The sequence below is a fragment of the Brassica napus genome, chromosome C4 (assembly GCF_020379485.1).
Source record: "Brassica napus cultivar Da-Ae chromosome C4, Da-Ae, whole genome shotgun sequence".
Classification (NCBI taxonomy): Eukaryota; Viridiplantae; Streptophyta; class Magnoliopsida; order Brassicales; family Brassicaceae; genus Brassica; species Brassica napus.
The window spans coordinates 50,895,832-50,915,947 of NC_063447.1; the positions used below are offsets into that span (position 1 = coordinate 50,895,832).

A 20,116-nucleotide genomic window follows, 5' to 3' on the forward strand; every position below is an offset into this window, starting at 1 on the left:
TTTTTGTTTCACTTATATAACATTTTTTCTCCTTTACACATGGAGTTTATTAGACTGCTATAAGCAATGGAGAACTCTATTCATATAAGATTCACATCTATGCATTTTGACAAAGAAGAATTTTAGCCATCTTTAGTTTCGGAATGGACCAACTTCAGTTATATACACTATATTTTCTCTATGATTCAAAACTTACAATTTTAATATATGTGCAGATTTCCATGTGAAAAGGCACACACACAATCTATCATTCAACCTATTACTTTTTCCAAAGTAAACACTATAATCCTCGTTTGGTTAACTCCACAAACTAATCTATTTGGATCAGTTTACCAAAAAATATGGATACTAATGTCAGAAAATAATATAAACACTATAAACAATAAATATTGGCACAAGACTATTTGGTTCAAGGAACATATTCCATGTAATGCGTTTATAGCATGGCTGGCTTTGCGGAGAAGACTGCCAACCAAGGATCGCTTGAGGCGTTGGGAGTTAAATGTCTCCGGAACGTGCGTCCTTTGTAATCTGGAAATAGAGACTCACCATCATCTCTTCTTTGAGTGCTCTTTCTCTCGCTTGATATGGGAGCCTGTTGCTGCTGAAGTTTGGATTTCTCCTCCGGCTGATCTACACTCTGTTGCAGCCTAGATCAATCAACCTCGCGTCAACGCAGATGCACATGCTACTCCAGTCATCAAGCTCTACTTTCAGTCAGCCATCTACCTGTTGTGGAAAGAGCGTAATGCTCGTGTGTTCACAACTGTCTCCTCACCTTCATCAGTCATCCTTGCCTCTCTCGACCGTATGATGTGTGACCGTGTCCTCTCTTACCCGACAAGTTCTTCTTTCTCCTCTTTTCTACTTCTTTTTATATTTCTTGTATAAGATCTCCTTAAGATTTTTTTTTACCTTGAGTTGTTGTTGGTTGTTTTTGTTTCCTTGCTGTAATAAGTTGTTTAAAAACAACAGTGTAACCTTTCAGAAAATGATAATCTTAATATCTTACAAAAAAAACAACAAATATTGACTTATTTATGTGAATATATATTTTATTTTAAATCATTATAGTGGACGAAGAAAGCACCATAATTTTTACAACAAATTTTCTTAGATTCATCATACTCACCATTTTAATCACATAATTTTACATGAGCTTCTCCACCCTTCCCGATTATTTTCTCTTTATTTATAACTACAATATAAAGTTATAAACTATATATATTATAAATTAATAATTTATTTACCCTTGAAGTCTAATGATTAAAAATAGAACATAATTCAATATAGATATATGATTCTATTAATAAATTAGCAGTTACAAATTTGAAATTTCTAGAAATATCAAAAGTTGTATGTTAGTTAATTATTTTCTAAATGACATTTATTTTTAATTCTTTTTGGATGAGAATATTTTGGCTGAGGTGGATAGTCTCAAAAGCCTTGAATTTAGTCCCTTTTATATAGTAGGATATGCCAAGCGATAACCAATATTATTTTAATTAGAGATTCAGATTTTAAGAAAATAAAATGGCAATTCATATTTGCTGGATACAGTGGTGATGATTGGTTGGGTTGTAATTGCATAAAGTTTTGTATACAATTTAGTATGTAGGATATATTGATTTATTTGTATATGATGTAGATTAAAAATTTATTGCTACAGGTAAAAATATTGTTTTAGAAAATAAAACTTTACATACATTTTTTTATTTTTGCTGTTTTAAAACCAAAAACATAATTGATAATTTTAAAGTCAATAGATAAAAATTAAAGATAAATATAGCTCTTACATCCCATCTAGAACTGATCATCCCAATGTTAAAAACTCATATATGTTGATAGATATCTTAAAGAATAATTATTATAGACTAAAAATTCAACAAAAATATCTTACATATATAACATATATATTAAGTGAAATCTAGATAATTATGTGGCATTTTTTATATTTCATTTAAGAAACATTTGAAGTCACCAATATACTAGTTACTTGTCTCGTAAAAATTGAGTATTTAGCATTGTCAAATCAAGTACCGAGTCAACAAATTTTACTACTTGCAAATCCGGGTCAAGTATCAAGTATTCTAATTTTTCTAATATTTACCTTGATACTTGCCCAATTACTTATTACTTGGTAATTACTTGTTCTAGAAAATATTTGTTATTTACTATAAAATACTTATTACTCGTTGAAAAGTACTTCGTACTAGGCCTGAGACTTATTATCCGAGATCCGAATTCGATCCGAGATCTGCTTCAGATCCGCTCCGAAAATAGGATATCCGGAGTGCTCGGATCCGAATCCGGATAGTAAAATATTGGATCTGTCCAAACCGAATTCGGATCCGGATATCTTAATTTTTAGGTTCGGATATCCGGATCTGTATTTTTAAAACACATTGAATTTTTAAATTTCATTAATATTTATATTTTATATAATAATATTTATACATAAATTAATTTTATAATATTATATTTTAGTTTTTACAATATTATATATATATATATATTTATAAATATTGTATAAATATTTAATTTATGTATTATTTTTAAAATTTTAGTATTTAAAAAAAATTAATTATTTTTACGGATCCAGATCCAGATATCTGCGGATAATAGAATATAGAGACGGATATCCGAAATTCTGATCCGGATATTAAATCCATGGATCCGGATCCGGGTACCCTAAATTTTCCAGATATCCGGATCCGTCCCACGCCTACTTAGTAATCATTAAAAGTCACTTATTACTCATTAAAAATACTTATTTTATGTATTTGTTTGAAGTAATTGCAAGTAATCAAGTATTCTATAGATAAGTATTTGATTTTGCTAAGTAACAAAGTCGAGTTAAATAACTTACAAGTACTAATGTTTTTTCTGCGAGTACTTGATATAATGAGTACTTGATTCAAACAAGCCAAATATAAGTATCAGATCAAACCATTCGAACGAGTCAAGCCAAATAGCAAATACCTGAAAATTTGCAAATACTTGCCTTGTGCTGAACCCTAGAGCCAAGAGCATTTAGTTAAAGGCAACGATTTAGTTTCTTTTTGTACTGGATAACTTTTAAGTGTTTTGTGAGTTAAAAGGTCAAGATTTAAGGGAGTTATTGAGAGATGAATTTGTATAGAGTTTGTGAATTTTAAGAGTTGATAGATTTAAAAAAAATATGCGGATTGTAAAAATTTATATACATTGACTTATGAATTTTGTTCATAACTTTTTTTAGATTGGTCAGATTTTCATTAATTTTTATTACATCTTTTCTATCATTCTTTTTGTAAATTAAATAATTTATTTTTCTAAATCATATAGCATAATTATTTATTTATTTTTCAAATTAAAATAATAGTGATACATACAAAATTAGACAATTCTCTTAAATTGTTTTTTGTCACAAAAAATTTCAAATTAAAATAATAGTGATACATACAAAATTATACAATTCTCTTAAATAGTTTTTTGTTACAAAGAGAGCATTCAAATAGAAAAATGACCGAAAGATGTTTCATTAAAAGACAAAAGACTATTTTACCCATTGCTTGATAAATATATAAATAATAAAAATATAAAACAATAATAATAAAAAAAGTTTTTTTTTTTCAATTTAGAATTATATGTTTTCAAATTCAAACTTTTTCTAATTTTAGAATTTTGTTTTCAATTGTTTTTGTCAAATTTTCTTTTAAAATTTAAAAATTCTTTTTGAAACGATTTTAAAATTTTTCATTTTAAATTTATTAATATTTTTATATATTTATATATTCGGAAATGATAAAAAAATATAAAAATAATTATATATTCAAAAATGTAAAAGTATATAAAATATAATGAATTATAGTTTTGGACATATAATTTGGATTTAAAATGCAATAGATATTTGGTAAGTATAAATATTTTGTTTTTTAGTTTTTTTTATCACATAGATTCTAAAAATCACCTCGATACATATGATATTTTGAAAGTTGAGTGTTATGAGTAAAAATAAATAGAATTCATCTCCCAATAACACTATATTTAATTAGAATTAGAAAATCATTAATAACTAAACTTTTTGAATAACAAAGGATTTGAATGGATTTTGAAAATTCTTAAACCAATAACAATAGATTATAATAAGATTTTTGAAATTCAAAAACCAATAACAATGAAATCTCAAAATTTTCAAAATTCAGGAGAATTCACTTACCAATAATCCTCCCTTGTATTTTGCTTAGTTGTAACTCGGTTTGTGACTGGTTCCATTTTGTAAGGAGATGTGGCTTACCCAGATCGATTGAAACTTCCAGATCTGTTGTGGATTCTTTTGATAGAAGTTCTGGATCTGTTGATTTACGGAGTGGTTTAATTTCCAAAGCTTTTGTCTTCGAATTTCTTGTTAGATCTGGTTAGTTTTATTGATTGTTCATATCTCCTAGGCTACTGATGGGGTACTCTTTGTTTCAGGGTGTGTCTATTTCGATGAGTTCGCTGTGGTTCCGTCTAAGCCATTTTTCTGCCGTTCGTGGCCTGTGTTCACTGTTCGATGTTCTCCGGCTTGTGTGGGCTTCGCTCCTAGTTGTTTGAGCAGATTTCGTGGAGATCTGTGTCCGTGGTGGTTTCATATATTGGCGTTCAATAGTCAAAACAAAAAGGCGTACTTTAGTCGTCTTCGACTCAGTCGTATCCGGGAGTGTGACAGAATCTATGAGTGATTCTTACTGGCCGGTTTGTGAAGCTCGTGTTACTGGTTTCTGAGGTGGAGCCTCATTGTTCTAGGAGGAAGTGGTTTGTCGGTGGTTTGGCCGAGGACATTCACATCAAGCAACTTTCATAGGTTCTCTTCTCTTTAGGTTTGTCTGTACTCTTGAGATGGATACTAGTAGTTTGGAATCTAGTTGCTTAGTCTAAAGTCTGGTTGTAATCGTTGTGCCCTGTATCATGTATCATGTTTGGGCTTCTGCTGCCCCAGTGTGGGTTTAAGGTTCCGGAGACATCATGTTGTTTGCCGGCATAGTTAACCACAGACATATCTTCGTCCGTTGGTCTTGTGTAATCTATTTTATCTATAACAAAATCAGTCAGAAAAAAATAGAAATCATTTATTAAATTCAAAATCATATAGTATTTTTATTATTATTTTTGATAAAAATAGAAAACAAATCGATAAAGTTTTCAAATTCTAACTTTTTAAAAATTTCCTTTTTAAGTTCGAGAATGGTTTTTGAACTATTTTTTAGAGTTTGAAGAAAATTCAGATATTTATTTATATATTTACTAAAATCCGAAATCCCACCCCTTAATTCTAAACCGTAAGTTTAAATTAGTTGACCCTAAGGTTAATTGTCTATTTACCTCTTTAAAAATGAAGGTAAATTTGGTTAAAATAAACATGCAAAATTATATTAGAAATGTGGTTGTCTAGGTAATTTCTCATTTTAATATTTTTTTTTATTTCTGCATATGGTGTAAATAAATACCCAGTCTTCTTGTATTTAAGGCCTATAATACTTAGCTCACAAAACCGCCAAAAATCTCAGAACACCTCTCCTCCAATGGGGGATTCTCATCGGAAGTTTCTTAATATACATATACACATAAATATTAGTATTTAGATACTTTCGGTTGGGTTCTCCGTAGTTTTTAGAAATCTGCAATTAAATATTGAGAGTTGAATTTGTGTAGAGTTTGTGAATTTTGAGAGTTGATAGATTAAAAAAAAGTTATGTGGATTGTGAAAATTTATATATATTGACTTATGAAATTTGATCATAACTTTTTTAGATTGACATAGATTTTCATGAATTTTGTATTACCTCTTTTCTATCATTTTTTGTAAAATAAAATATAGAATATATTTATTTTCTAAATCATATAGCATGATTATTTATTTTTTGCTTTCAAATTAAAAAGAAAATAATGCGGATATATAAAAAATTGAACAATTTTCTTAAATAGCCATTTTAAAAGATTTTGAAACAAAAAGAGCATTAAAAAAAAGAAAATGACCGAAAGAAGTTTCATTAAAAATATAAAAAACTATTTTACCCCTTACGGTATATATGTATAAGTAATAAAAAATAAAAAAATAAAAAGATTTTATATTTTAAAAAAAAAATTCGATCATTTTTATAATTTTTTATAATATTTCTATTTTATAAAAAAAAATATTTTTAAAAAATTTTCTTTTTGAAATTCAAAATTTTTTTTGAACCTATTTTAAAAAAAAACATTTAAAATTGTTAAGATTTGTAAATGTAATTATTATTATTTATATTAAAAAATATAATATTCTTAAAAATAATTATATATTCAAAAATGTAAAAGTATATAAATGTAATGAAATATAGTTTTGAACATATAATTTGGATTTAAGGTGCAATAGATATTTGGTAAGAATAATTATTTTGTTTTCTAGTAAGCATGTGATTGTTAAAATATAGAATATTATGTATATATAAGATGCAATCTTTGTGAATATTTTGTAGCTACGATATCAATTCTACTAAAACTGAAGTACAAAATAATACTTGCTTATTTTTAAATTGGCTTTTACGGATTTTCATTTTTTTTGTCATCGACGTATACAGACTCATACTGATTCTGTGAACCAAACTGGTAACTCTGCATCCATGTGAACGACAAAAGACAAATTTTTTCTGACACTGCGTGCTCAACTATCGGCCCTTAAATTTTCCGTACGAGGTACATGACTGGTCTCTAAGTTTATGAAACTTACTTTCAAAATCTTAATGTCTTCCAGATACATTTCAAACGCTGACCATTTTTCTGGTTCTGAAACCATCTTCACCAATTGAGAACAATCCATTGCAAACGTGACCTGAAATTGACGCAAATTCCTCATACACTCCATTGCCCATATTAGTGCCTCTACCTCTGCATGAAGAGGTGAGAGAGCTGCCCTAACATTTCTTGCCCAATTTTCATTTTTTTGACAAATTGTAACCAATTCATTTATTGTTTTCATTTAAGTGTTTAATTACATCTTTTACATTCATTTTCACTCTTCCAAACTATGTCATTAATTGTGGTTATCATAATAATTCAATGTCATTTATTTTACGCATTAATCATAAAAATTTCACATGTTTAAATGAAATTGTTCTATTAGTGACAAAAATTCAAACCGATTAACAAAATTATTTTTATTTGTTTACATAATCAGTTAGACATGAGCATCATATACAAATCGGTTTTTACGGGATTGTGTTTTGGATTTTACATTAAAATATGTTCGGATATTATAAATTATCGGACAGGGTTCGAGTTGGATTCTTCCGGGTCCAAGTAAGTTTGTTAGAACCTAAAAATATCTAAATAACATATATGTTTAAAAATGTCATTAAACAATTTATAAAAGGTAAAAATCAAACCCGCGTGGGTGTGCAGGTCAAACTCTAGTTTGTGTAACAACTCTGGCTATTTATGCGGTGTGAACTGAACCACTCTCCTCAACGAGATTTACCAACTTTCATGGTATCAGAGCTCCATGTGCTCTCTTATCTATCTTTTTCTCATCTCTCTTTTATCTCGCTTTCTTCTCTCTTTTTCATGGCTGTTCCTCAGGCTCATCTTGATCGAGCGTTTGGTGTGAACAAGTTCAAATCTCACATTCCAATCATCCTTGATTTGGATGATCATAAATATGATGTGTGGCGTGAGCTTTTCCACATGCACTGTCTCACTTTTGATGTATTTGGTCATATTGATGGACCATCTCTCCCTACTGGTGATAATGACGCAGATTGGCACAAACGTGACGGATTCGTGAAGCTTTGGCTCTACGGTACATTGGCGCATAAACTCTTCCTCAACTCATTTAAAACAGACGGCACAACAAGAGATATATGGATCCATATAGAAAATCAGTTTCGAAACAACAAAGAAGCAAGGGCTATTCAACTCGACAATGAGTTATGTACCACTGAGATCAGCGATATGACCATTCAGGCCTACTATCAAAAGCTGAAATCGCTATCGGATCTTCTCACCATTGTTGATGCTCCCGTTACTGACATAACTCTTGTCATGTATCTCCTAAATGGACTTAATGAAAAGTTTGATAACATCATAAATGTAATCAGGCATCGGGAACCCTTTCCTTCATTTGAATCAGCTCAGTTGATGCTCGAGATGGAGGAAAAGAGAGTCAACAAGTCCACAAAAAGTTGCTTCGTTGTCTGTCACTGCCTCATCCTCAACAGTTCTAGGTCGTGGAGGACAAGTCAGCCAACATCTCTCCTCACCGAAACAACAATCAAGGATACAAGAACAACAGAGGAAACATGCGTAGCAACAACAACAACAGATTCAGTGGTTGTGGCAACAACAACAATCGCTACAACAACCAGAATTGGGGTCCTAACGCATAGAATATTCTGTAGATAGATAAGATTCAATCTTTGTGAATATTTTGTAATTACAATATTTGTGTAACAACTCTGGCTATTTATGCCGTGTGAATAGAATCAGTCTCCTCAAGGAGATTTACCAACTTTCAGTGATCGACTCCCTTTCTTCGGATATCTTTATAAATAAAGTTGAACTATCTGCCTTTTCAGGCTGTCCACGTCAGCAAGGAGGATGAGGTTTTTTTTTGACACGTCACCCTGCTTTAAACGATGTCGCAAGCTTTATCTGATTCGTCTGGGCCTTTGGAGATTTCGGGAAGGCCCATCGTTTTGTTAAAACCCGTGATCAATGCCGTAACACACACATCAAGCTATGACAAATCCGAAGACTAAAAAATAATATTAATACGAACTTCCAAAATGAAATACTAAAACATAGAAAACTCTATACCATAACAACATCATAAAAAAATATCTTAGGTTTACCAAACAAAACTAAAAATAACCAAACAAAAACTTTTACAATGGATGAGAAATATTAACCATTCATATTCATAACAAATATCTTTCAATCTAAGAATAAAAAGTTTTCTGGCCGTTGCGAATGAGCCATTGACACACATGTAACGCAATTACATAAATGTTGAAAATCCAGAGGAAAAAATTAAACCGTCCAATTATGGGTTACAATAAATATACGAAAAAAATTGCAAAACGTATCAATCCACTTTCTCTAAGGAAAACAAACACGAAGCACCATCATCAGCCCTATATAAACAAAGAGAAGCAACGAAAAAACTAAAAAATAACATCAAAAGCAAAAATACACAAACAGAGGATTTTTTCATGAGTTCCATCAATCCGAAACAAAGTATCATGCAGACCCTTGAGGCCATGCCTGAAGACATGCGTCTTCTAATAGTTTCGAAAGTAGGCCAAAACTCCCCCGTCGACTACTTCAATACGGTTTGACATGCAGAAGCCTAAGCTTCCGTCCAGACAACCCCTCTGTTGCCAAAGATCTCAACCTCTCGCCTTTTGTTAAGAAGCCACTCCTATCCAATCAGTACGAATCATTAATGGACGCCTGCCTTAAAGCAGACAATATTGATGCTCACTTTGTAAAAGGTATGATTCAATTCTTCCAATCTCAAAATCAAGTCCTAGGTCTACATCACATCCACATAGCATCAAAGAGTGGTCACCTACAAGGAAGATACATTTTTGGTGTTCTCCTCATGGCCATCGGCGAGACAGACAAAGGAATCAAAATCATCAACGACTTCCCGAAAGAGAAAGGTATTTCGTTGGTTGAGGATTGAATGATAAATTTCAAGAGGGCTCTGGAACGTCCAATTCTTCAGATGAGGGATATATATAAGAGCTCGGTTCTGAAAATGTGGCCAGAGCTGAACTGCCATCCTGGAGACGGAACGGCGAACACGGTCTGCTCAAAGTGTTTCCACTTCTTTTTACTCACCGATTTCTACACGATGATGATGGGCTTCAACAACCTTCTGGATTAAGAACACCCGTAACACCAGACTTTATTAATATCAACCCGTTCACCTTCTCTATTAGCTTGAAATAAAACTTCCTACCATTTGATTTTACATAAAAGATCTGTGTGGTTGTACAATTTTAAACTGTTGCTTGGTTTTAGTTCCAATTTTAAATTTAAATAAAGCAGAAATTAAAATTTCAAAATTAAGAAAAAATAAACTCATGCAATGAGATAGTGCCATATAATTTTAGTTCTGTAAGTGTAATAATTATAATAAAAAACATACAAGTTAAAGATATTCTTCCAACCAAAAATATCAAACTCCGCTTCAAAAACTTTGCTTACGATCCCATAAACATAATACAAAATTCATTTCGAATTCATACATCTTCCATTGTAGTTAACACAGTAACGGAAATTTGACACATTAAACATTGACCAAACAAATTACAGTAGAGTAAAAAGTAAAACTAAGTTCAAGATACAAAACAAAAACCTTTCTATTCCAGAGAGAAAATTGCAATCAAGCACGACAACAACAAAAAACTACATACAGTCCTAAATACTACATAGAATACAACAATTCCCAAATTTTTAAAGGAAAACATTACATACGAATCCAGCTTTTGGTGTTCGTTAAAGATTTATGTTCACTTCAATGACAAACATTTTAATAAAAAACGCAAGGGTCTGTGCAGCTATAGCATCTTCGATATTAGATCACTTACTCTATTCATTTTTCTGTCGAGAAGCACCTGATAGAAGTAGGTAGAGGCTGGAGGTAAGTGATATTTGCAGGCGAAATTTGGTTTTCTTTTGGAGGTTAGTCAAAGCAAAAAAAACTTTGAATGTTGTCCATGTTCCAGGAGAAAAATATATTTAGTTCGAATGCAATGAAATATGACTGTTTATAACGTTTCCAAATAACTCTCTGCGAATTACTTAAGTCACAAGCCAAACTCACTGTACTTATCGTAATACTAAAATACAAACATCATGCAAAATATTCAATATTTAAAATAAACACAACCCTGCCTACACTCACTCATAACCCCTGTTCGGGAACGCGCTAGGCGCTAGTCGGGCGGTCGGGTTGGACCTAGCGCCTAAAGAGAAAATCGGGGATTAATCGGAAATTATGCGGGGCGGAATTTTTAGATGGTTTACTATGTTATAAAACATGTTAATCTTTAATTGTGTATAACATTAATACATTTTCATGTTTAAGATTGTATAAAACACACAAATAGAATATATAAATTTAATATAATGTAATTTTCATCAAAATTATGAATATAAATGATATTTATAAAATTTTAGATCAAATAAATAAATAAAAATATTATTAAAAAAAAAAAAAAAAAAAAAAAAAATAGATTAGGCGGCCGCCTAGGCGGCTAGGCGGTCATTTAGGCGGTCTAGGCGGAAAAAAATCGGATATCCGATTTTTTAAACCGATTTGGCATAAATCGGAGCGGAAAAGTGACGCGTAACGCCTAGGCGGCTAGGCGGCCGAGTTTTAGAACAGGGCTCATAACAACAAAATAAAAGAACACAATAATACCAATTTGAAATAGGAAAAAAATCTCAAACCCGGCGCGTAGCGCCGGCCAACCCCTAGTATAAAATAAGATTGATAATCATCTCTTTAGTATTATCTGAAACAATTACAAGGATAAAAAGTGAATTTCAATAAAAAAGATCCTTAAGCAATAAACGTATGGCTATAAATTATGAACTTTAAAAGAAAAACCCTAAAGAAGGGGGAAAATATCTCTGCAGAGCTTCCCAATCAAATTCGTCATCATCATTATTATATAAAAAATGATTCACGTCACCACTGGCTTCTATTTTTTGGCTCATCAAAAAATCAGATAGAACAGTTAAACTGTTAAAAGAAAGTTCAAGCAATAAAGAAGGAATCGAACTGCTAAATAGGATGAAAGAATATGCTTGTGGAGATGAAACCGTTAAAACAAAATCTAATTAAATTAAAACCATTCGATAAAGTATTTTTCTAAAGAAAAGAAAAACTAAACCCAAAAAAAATCCTCCACTACATCAAGTTTTCTTTATAATCTAGGCTGATTGTTTTTTTTTACTTTTCTATTAGAAAAATGTTTTAAATAATGGAAATTAATATGAAATAACATCATCTTAGTTAAACTGATTTCAAAAAAAAAAAATACAGTTTGAATTTTTTTGTTAGCATCCGTTTCGTATTGTTGTAAATATTATATCAATTTAATAAGTAATGTTAACAAAAAATAGTTACATCAATTATTTAATTCATATAAATATATATAATAATATCAATTAGGTTAAAGTGATACAAAATTCTATCACTTTGGTTAAGTGATGCCAAATTAATTAATAACTAGATTAAGATCCGCACCTTGCGCGGGATAAAAATTATATATATAAATTATTTTATGTATTATATGTTCTTACATATTATGAAATATAAATATATATTAAATAATTAAAAGTCAGTAACTATTACATATATAATTAAATTGGTGCGAACATATAAATTAATTTTATTAATCCAAACAATTTTTTTTAAAAATTTGATAGGATATGTAATTAAATTTAAATGATATTAACATACATAGTATATTTTTAATATTAATGTCTTCTTTTTTTTAAATGATGTTTTCTACTCATATGTTTTTTTGATCATGTGTATCTTTAATAGTAAAAACTTTAAATTACTGATAACAAAATTTTCATTGTGGGATTAATAATTTTAGTAATTGATAATTTAAAAAAATTTATCAATGTTAGTTCAAAACTTTTATCAAAAAAAATTATTCAAAGTAAATTTTGAAACTAAAATATTTATTTATTCAATATGGTTTATAGTTTAATTTAGAATGATATATATATACATATATATTTTAAATCTTAATGATTAATTAAATTATACTTTTACTTATATGAATTTGTAATCATTTGTATTTTGTTATAACAAAAATTTTAAACCATGGATCGCAAAATTTGAATGTGAGACTTTTAACAGTTTTAGTAATTTATAGTCATTTTTAAAAATTCAAAATATAAAATATACAGAAAAATCTAAATTTTTATAATATAGTTATTTTGTTTTTTTTTAAAGTTATTTTAATAGTTTTAAATTAAACAAATTTGATAGAAGATACATTTTTTTTATCAGATCTTTATTATTCAAAATCATTAATTGTCATATATACTTTACCCACATTAGGCAATTCCGTAATCTTTATTTAAGGAAATAATAAATGACATTAATAATGAATTTATGGTTAGTTTAATAAAAAGTTTATTATATAATTAGATGGACCAACCTATTTCTCTAGTAATTCTAAAAATCATCATAGTGATGACATGTGGCTACAAAAAGAAGTTGTAATGTTTCACAAATAATATATAGGGGATAATAACAAGCGTGGGGTTCGTTCGTAAATGTTGTATATCCCAGTATACTGATTTCCAAGATTCCTGATAGAATTGCTCTCATTTCTACCCTGAAGATCATAACTCACTTGGGAAAGGCACAATATGACCGTGCTTTGGAGAACATAGACAACATATCTTATGCGTTTGGTAATGCATTTAGAAAAGCAGCTCAAGAGAGTAGAGCTGATTACTTTCATGAGCTGTTTGAGTCTTCATGGATCGTCTTAGATGCTTATGCGGTAAACTCTTTCATGATTAGATTAACTGAGAAGCTTTGACATAGGACTCTCAAGGTATCTTTACTCTGTTTTTCTTTTACCAATTCTCTGTTTTCTATTTATTTATCTCACATTGTTTGAAACTTATGAGACTTTGTAATAGGCAGAATCTGTTATCAGTCATGTAATTTGTTTAATCAAATAGCCAAAGAGGTTTATGTGAAAATGATTGGTCCTTGACTCGTAATGGCTTAGGGATTGTCTATCTGGAGGGCTTCTTTCTCCACAGGGTTGTTCCATGGTTGATCTCCTGACCATCTCCGAAAAACCTTAGGAGATGTAAGAACTGGCTATCGTTGTGGCTTTGTGTGCCTGATGTTGCAAAGCCATTCTTTGAGGTGGTGAGTGAATCCACCACATCGTCTTGCTGACATTCTAGTCTATAATCCAAAGTTATGACCTGAATTGAAGTTTGTGCGTGTCTACAATCTCTTGAGTATGCTCTGACAATATCAGAAAACAAAGTCATATGATTATTACTGAAGTTCTTATTTTAAAAAGAACCTGATGATGACACTAACCTCAAGAAGCCATCCAATATAGGTGACATTGTTGATATGATGGTTCATGTCGAGATCAGCTCGTCTTGGCTGCAAAGAAACATGATTATAAAGACCTTTAGGAATGTTGATTCCTACAAAGAATCTTATTGTTCTATTTTATACCTTAAGTCCAATGATTGAGTACTTTTCCGGATCTTCGAGTATGGGGATTTTCTTCAAGCTTCTGTTATTTTCCTCCTCAGGAAATGCTAATCTACAAAGATATACATAAAACAGAGTAGTGGGCATTTCATGAATATAACGATATGATTGACCAGCAAGCATTGCATTGACCTGGACACAAAGTTTCTTTAGGACAGAACATCATAAACTTTCTATAGCCGTCTTGTGTCTTGGTTCATCATCACCCACTTGCTGAAATGGTAACACATAGGTACAACTAATCAGGACAGTCCCATAAATGATGACATTCTACATGTTACTTCTTGGAACTTTGAGGTAAAGTAAGAAAACATTCAAAACAATTCATATTAATTGATTCTCAAACCATCATCACCAAGGAGCTTGGCATAATCTATATAAACACTTAAGAAGTCGACATACTTTATATGAACTATTATGTTGAAATTTCTGTGGAAGTTTCATGTAAACCTCCTCCTTATGATCCCCATCACATTCTATCTCACAAAGAGATACCTTACCAGTTACCGCTTCGAGTCTAATAGGATAGTTTGGTGGATAATTTCCTCTTGGCATCTTTAGGTATAGACATTCACTATTCACTTGAGCTTAGTGGAATGTTGTGGAGTGTTTTACATTGTAGATTGTCTCTTTGAAGAAAACCTATGGAAAAGAGAATTTGGTAGAGTGCATCAACCTAAGTATTCTTATGTGATACACAAAGATGTTTTGAATGAGAAATGCAAATTTTCACAAAGAAACCTTAATCCCGAAATGGTTGTTTTCAGAAGCTTACAAAATGGATTAACTGGGGAAATAGATGCAAGTTAAGTCCTTGGGAGACAACACCATTAGTGATAGCTACCGGTACTTGTTACTCGTTTAGTCTCATGAGTTCTAAATATGCCTTGAAAACTTCATATACTTCTCCAACACGGAATAATATGAGATTAGGCTGTTCAAGCTAAAAACGATGGTAGTATCACGAAGATGTCCTCCTAGACTTGTCTTCAAATGTTTGTTCCTAGCTTTCACTGAATATCATTTATATGAAGAGTACCAATCTTCTAACTGAAAACCGTACCCTTCTATCTCATTTTCTTTTGTAAATTGACAGAAAATGTAACATGTTTATTAGCTTGTATCATGATGAAGCATTAAGATAGATGTTTTAGGCAGGTCATCAGATTAATCATGAGCAAAGTATTTGTGCCCCATAAAGACAAGAAAAATATCAAACCCAATCTTGTTTTTCAAAGCTACATCTTATATCCAACTTGGGGGGTTGGATCCAGGACCCAAAATATGAGAGAATCAGACAAATAGAAGAAGCATAAGAGACTCTTGCAACTGTTACTACAAAATATCTAAACCCAATCATGTTTTCTTTTGTAATATAGCATTTCCATCTCTCACACCGACCAAAACATTTCTTCTCGCTTTCTCATTCATCTCCGCCTTCGCCTAATTCCATGTCTGTTCATTCGGCGACGTCTCGCTGATATTCTCCCGATAAAAACTCAGCCGCAGCCTCGTCGTATGCACGCGCCGCCATCTCCGCCGTTGGAAACACTCCAAGCCATCTCTTTATTTTCAATCTTGGGATCCATATCTCCGCCGACCATTTACCCGATGGCTTTTTCCTTACTCCTTTGTGTTTCTTCTCCTTTTTTGTCTCTTCGTCCCTCCGTTGGAAAGCGCAGCCGTAGCAACCAGTGATTCCGCAGAGAGGACAGGGACCAGCATCCGGAAGGGGAAGATCAGCTCCGCTGGTGATCCCGTTTGGTGATGACGTGTCACTCCCGACGTTAGATATCACTTGTCGCAGTGCAGAGACCATGATCTGATGCTCTTGATCTCTTGTCAAATATGACGAAGAAGAAGAAGGAGGTCGTAGTGCAACAGGGTTTTGATCATCAGAGGGAACGTTGGATGAATAATCCATTTTTTTTGTAAAGAGTTGGAGAAAGATCGAGACAGGGTTGGGTTTATATATAGGGGATGCATATGCCAAACATATTTACATGATTTTCTTGACTTGAAGTTACCATGATCTCATATTTGCTTCTTCAATCCGGCTTTTACTATACACTATTTATGTTCCCTAAAAGCCAACAATTACACTAACTAAACATGAGTGTTCCACATTTAGACCGTTTCGCCTTACAACAGAAACCTCGTATTCATATTATAAGACGGAAAAGCTACTTGGTCCGCCGCATCATTCTCGTAAAGGTGCACGTTGTGATTAGTGTGAATACATGTGTTAAACACGCAGCGCGTAAAATCATTATTATTTTCTTGTTAAAAACTTTTGACATTATATTCTGGAATGTACTGAGATACAATGGATATAGTTTTCAACTATTTAATTCTCCACTTTTATGTTTTTAATCTATTTAGGATTGGCCCGCGGACGTTTGTTTTCTTTATATTTCTTTAGTATTTGTTTTAATTTAAAATCTTGGTTTATATTATATACAAATCATTATTTATTTCGTTGTTCTTTTTATTTTGTTGTCCAAATTTTATACTGAATTTGTTTTCTATAACCATTGGATCTTAAAAACTTTCTAGGTCCAAAAATTTATCCCACAAGACTTTGTATTTGGATACGCAAGTAATCCATCTAACTAGCACGGTTAGGTGACTTAGAGTACTTCTAATGGAGAGTTCTAGTTTAAGAGCTCTAAAAACACATATATATGTATGTATATATTATATATGTGTATGTAATTACGGGGTTTTAAACTTTACGGGAAATCCATCTTGTGTGTGTTCCCATCTTCTCATTCTCTCTCTAATCTATTCTTCAAACTCTCGAGACTCTGTTTTCTACAACTCTGTTTTTTTGCAGTGTTCTGTTTTTTGGACTTCAAGCAATGTCTCTCTTAGTTTGTTGTGAGTTCATGCTGAGACAAGTGACGACTTTTAAGCTTCTGAATCCTAACAATATTTACATGATTTTGTGACTTTCAGATGCGTTTACAATACTAAAGTTACAATTTTTACGTGATCTCAAATTGCTTACTCAGTCTGGCATTAGCTATATAGCCTAATTATTGCCCAAAAAGCCAAAAACTATTTGTTTCACATAAGACCGTTTCGCTTCACAACATATAAAATTATAAACTGCGTATTCAATATTGTAGGACGGAAAAAGCTACCTGATCGCCGCGTGATTCTGGTAAATGTGCACGTTGCTAAAACATTCAGCACGTCGAATTATTTATTATTTTTTGGGTAATTAGTTTGACATAATATCCTACTACTAATGATTAATCCTAGTCTCTGGATTTTTAGTTTCAGGTAAAAGATGATTCTTAATTTTTTTTTTAAATTTTAACTAAAAATAATTAAGAATATAAGAATTATTTCTTAGCCAAAAAATATAAAAAAATGTTAAATCATGAGTTAAAAATTTTTAAGGGAGAGATAACAAGGCCATCCGAATTGGTAACAAATTATTTGAGAGTCTCTTGGTAATAAAATAGTCAAATAAATGTTAAAAGTATGTAAGAGATCACAAATTGGAGAAAGACGTCTCTATGCCAGAGGGACCCTGACACCTTTAGAAGAAATAATTTCTACATTTGTTATTCTTTAATTGGTCTAATCCTTTTCTATTTTACTTTTAATTATTATTATACCAATATTATATTTGTGAGAGACGATGGAACATATTTTTCTTGCTGCGGATGCCCTTATTCCCTTAAATAATGATGTTGACCATATATTGACTATTTTCCATCACTTTCCTTTTTTTTATTAATCAGGAGCTGTTTGGAACCTATTCAAAAGTCCAAACTAATCCCTTAAATAATGACGTTGACCATATACTGACTATTTTCCACATATTTAAATGAGTTCCAACTATATATGCATGGCTTATGGCAGTTCCTTGGGATGGACATGTTATTCGTTAAATTTGATTCGATTCGTTATTCGTTTCGATTCAAAAATTTCGGATATCAGTAAACCTTCGAACCAAAGCAAATACTAAAAATCAATATTCGTTAAAATCGAAGCAAATCACAAATATTAAAATTTTAGAAAGCGGATATCTGATCCGATTCGGTAATATATAAATACATGTATATCTTAATTATATTTAAAGTTTTAAATGTATAAAATTATATAATTGTTATTCTAACATATGATTTGACAAATTCTATTCACATTATTATTTATATAAAAATATTACATAAAAGGAAATGAATAAATTTATGACAATTATAATTAAAATTTCGTCTTATTATAATTGTTAACTAAGTTTTAAAAAATTAAAAAATATGTAGATTCACTATTTTTTTCATTTTTATCTTATATATCAGGAAAAAAATATTTTACAAAACAAATTTGTATCAAATTTTTAAGATTATTTGCATTAATCAAAACATATGAGATATCCGTAAGTATTCGTAAATATCCGCAAATATCTATTTATTTTCCAGATATCCGTTTTTCCGAATATCCGTATTTTTCCGAACCAAAGCAAATTGAAAAATTAGATATTTGTGGCATACAAAGCAAATCACAAATACCTTCAAAAACCCGGATATCTGATCCGCCCAGGCCTAGCAGTTACACCGCTTTAAATAAAACAACCGTTTTATTTCATAATTTTTATTCTCAGTTATGTTTTTACAAATGACAAAGACTATATAATCTAAATTTCTTTATAGTATTATCTGGTAGTTTTGACTAATACTATAACAAGATCAATTATATATATACCTAATGAATTCAATATTAACTTAACAATTATTTTTTTCTATATATTACGATTTTAAGACAAATATACAAATTATCAATATAAATGAATTTTATAAAACTGATTATTTTAATTTCAAATAACTGAGACTTTAAAAATAATTAATCTCTTAAAATAAATTATTAAGGTATTACTATAATCAATACTCTATCTATTATTCTGATTTTGTTGGGTTTCCTTAAAAAATGATCTAAAATTTATAGTCAAACACAAAATTAACAATTTGTTTTTGAATTTTTAGTTTATCATATACACTGTAAAAGTTCAAATAATTAATGAAATATCTCTTGTTAGCTATTTCTTTTACATTTCTTTTTTGGGTTTACTAGTTCCAGCCTAGGTGTTTTCTTAGGTATGAGCTTGTTCATATCATGAATTATGTTTCATGTAAGTTTTTTTTCCACTATATATAAGACAGCATAGTCTTATCTTGTAAACGTTTGTTTTGATTTAAATTTGAAAGCCCTTTAAAAAAAATTAATGAAATATCATTACTTTATATATTTATTTTTCAAAATAGATTGTTTTTACTTAAACATCCTTATCTTCGTTACTTATGTATGAAATTATCATTTTCATCAATATCACTAACCATAACCAAAAACCAAGCTCTAAATGTACTAGAAATCTACATCTACATTTTTCATCTTACTTCTTATACACAAAAATCATTTATCTTGTATATATTTTTTTTTCCGTCAAAGTTTTTTTAAATTAGATAAATGGGCCAGGGCCAGTAAACGGCCGAAACCCGATTACAACCAAAGACGGCTACAAGCCCAAAAGATTACAGGCTAAATGAAAAAGCTAAACGGGCCCTCGGCCCAAACTCAGAAGCTGCACGACCCAGTCGGATAGCGTGTCGAGGAGGCTGGCTCGACACGTGGAGAGATCTGCTCCATTAACGGTCACGCGTCGTAACCCCCTCAACTTGACCACCTCCGCCTCTACGCAGCCGGAACAACACCATCGAAAACCTCGTTCGTCGGAGCTCAGTAACCGACAAGCCTCCAACGAACCCATAGCCGTTCTTCACCGCACTGTCATCACGCCGGAGAGTTCCAACGAACCTCGAG

General features: G+C 31.0%; 2 protein-coding genes and 1 pseudogene across 2 annotated transcripts; 1 reads left to right on the forward strand and 2 right to left on the reverse strand.

Annotated features, from left to right (window-relative positions):
* Positions 1 to 7,563: 7,563 nt before the first annotated feature.
* Positions 7,564 to 8,400, forward strand: LOC125586170. Its single transcript, XM_048755994.1, has one exon. It carries the CDS (start codon positions 7,564 to 7,566, stop codon positions 8,398 to 8,400), a length of 837 nt encoding a protein of 278 aa, XP_048611951.1.
* Positions 8,401 to 13,785: 5,385 nt separating this feature from the next.
* On the reverse strand, positions 13,786 to 14,842 carry LOC125586171 (oleoyl-acyl carrier protein thioesterase 1, chloroplastic-like). Its single transcript, XM_048755995.1, has 4 exons — positions 14,783 to 14,842; positions 14,249 to 14,419; positions 14,088 to 14,173; positions 13,786 to 13,963 (listed from the first exon to the last, which is right to left on the reverse strand). The coding sequence occupies exons 1-4, from the start codon at positions 14,840 to 14,842 to the stop codon at positions 13,786 to 13,788; spliced, it is 495 nt and encodes a 164-aa protein (XP_048611952.1).
* Positions 14,843 to 15,498: 656 nt separating this feature from the next.
* On the reverse strand, positions 15,499 to 16,273 carry LOC106420774 (annotated as a pseudogene).
* Positions 16,274 to 20,116: the final 3,843 nt, after the last annotated feature.

Excerpts from the sequence above, each read along its gene's own strand:
- LOC125586170 (XM_048755994.1), top strand. The coding sequence starts at position 7,564 with ATGGCTGTTCCTCAGGCTCATCTTGATCGAGCGTTTGGTGTGAACAAG.
- LOC125586171 (XM_048755995.1), bottom strand. The coding sequence starts at position 14,842 with ATGCCAAGAGGAAATTATCCACCAAACTATCCTATTAGACTCGAAGCG. Across the intron at positions 14,420-14,782 it reads TCGAAGCGGTAACTGGTAAG|GTCAATGCAATGCTTGCTGG; the intron begins GTATCTCTTTGT and ends CTTTGTGTCCAG. Across the intron at positions 13,964-14,087 it reads GAGGTTAGTGTCATCATCAG|ACTAGAATGTCAGCAAGACG; the intron begins GTTCTTTTTAAA and ends TTTGGATTATAG.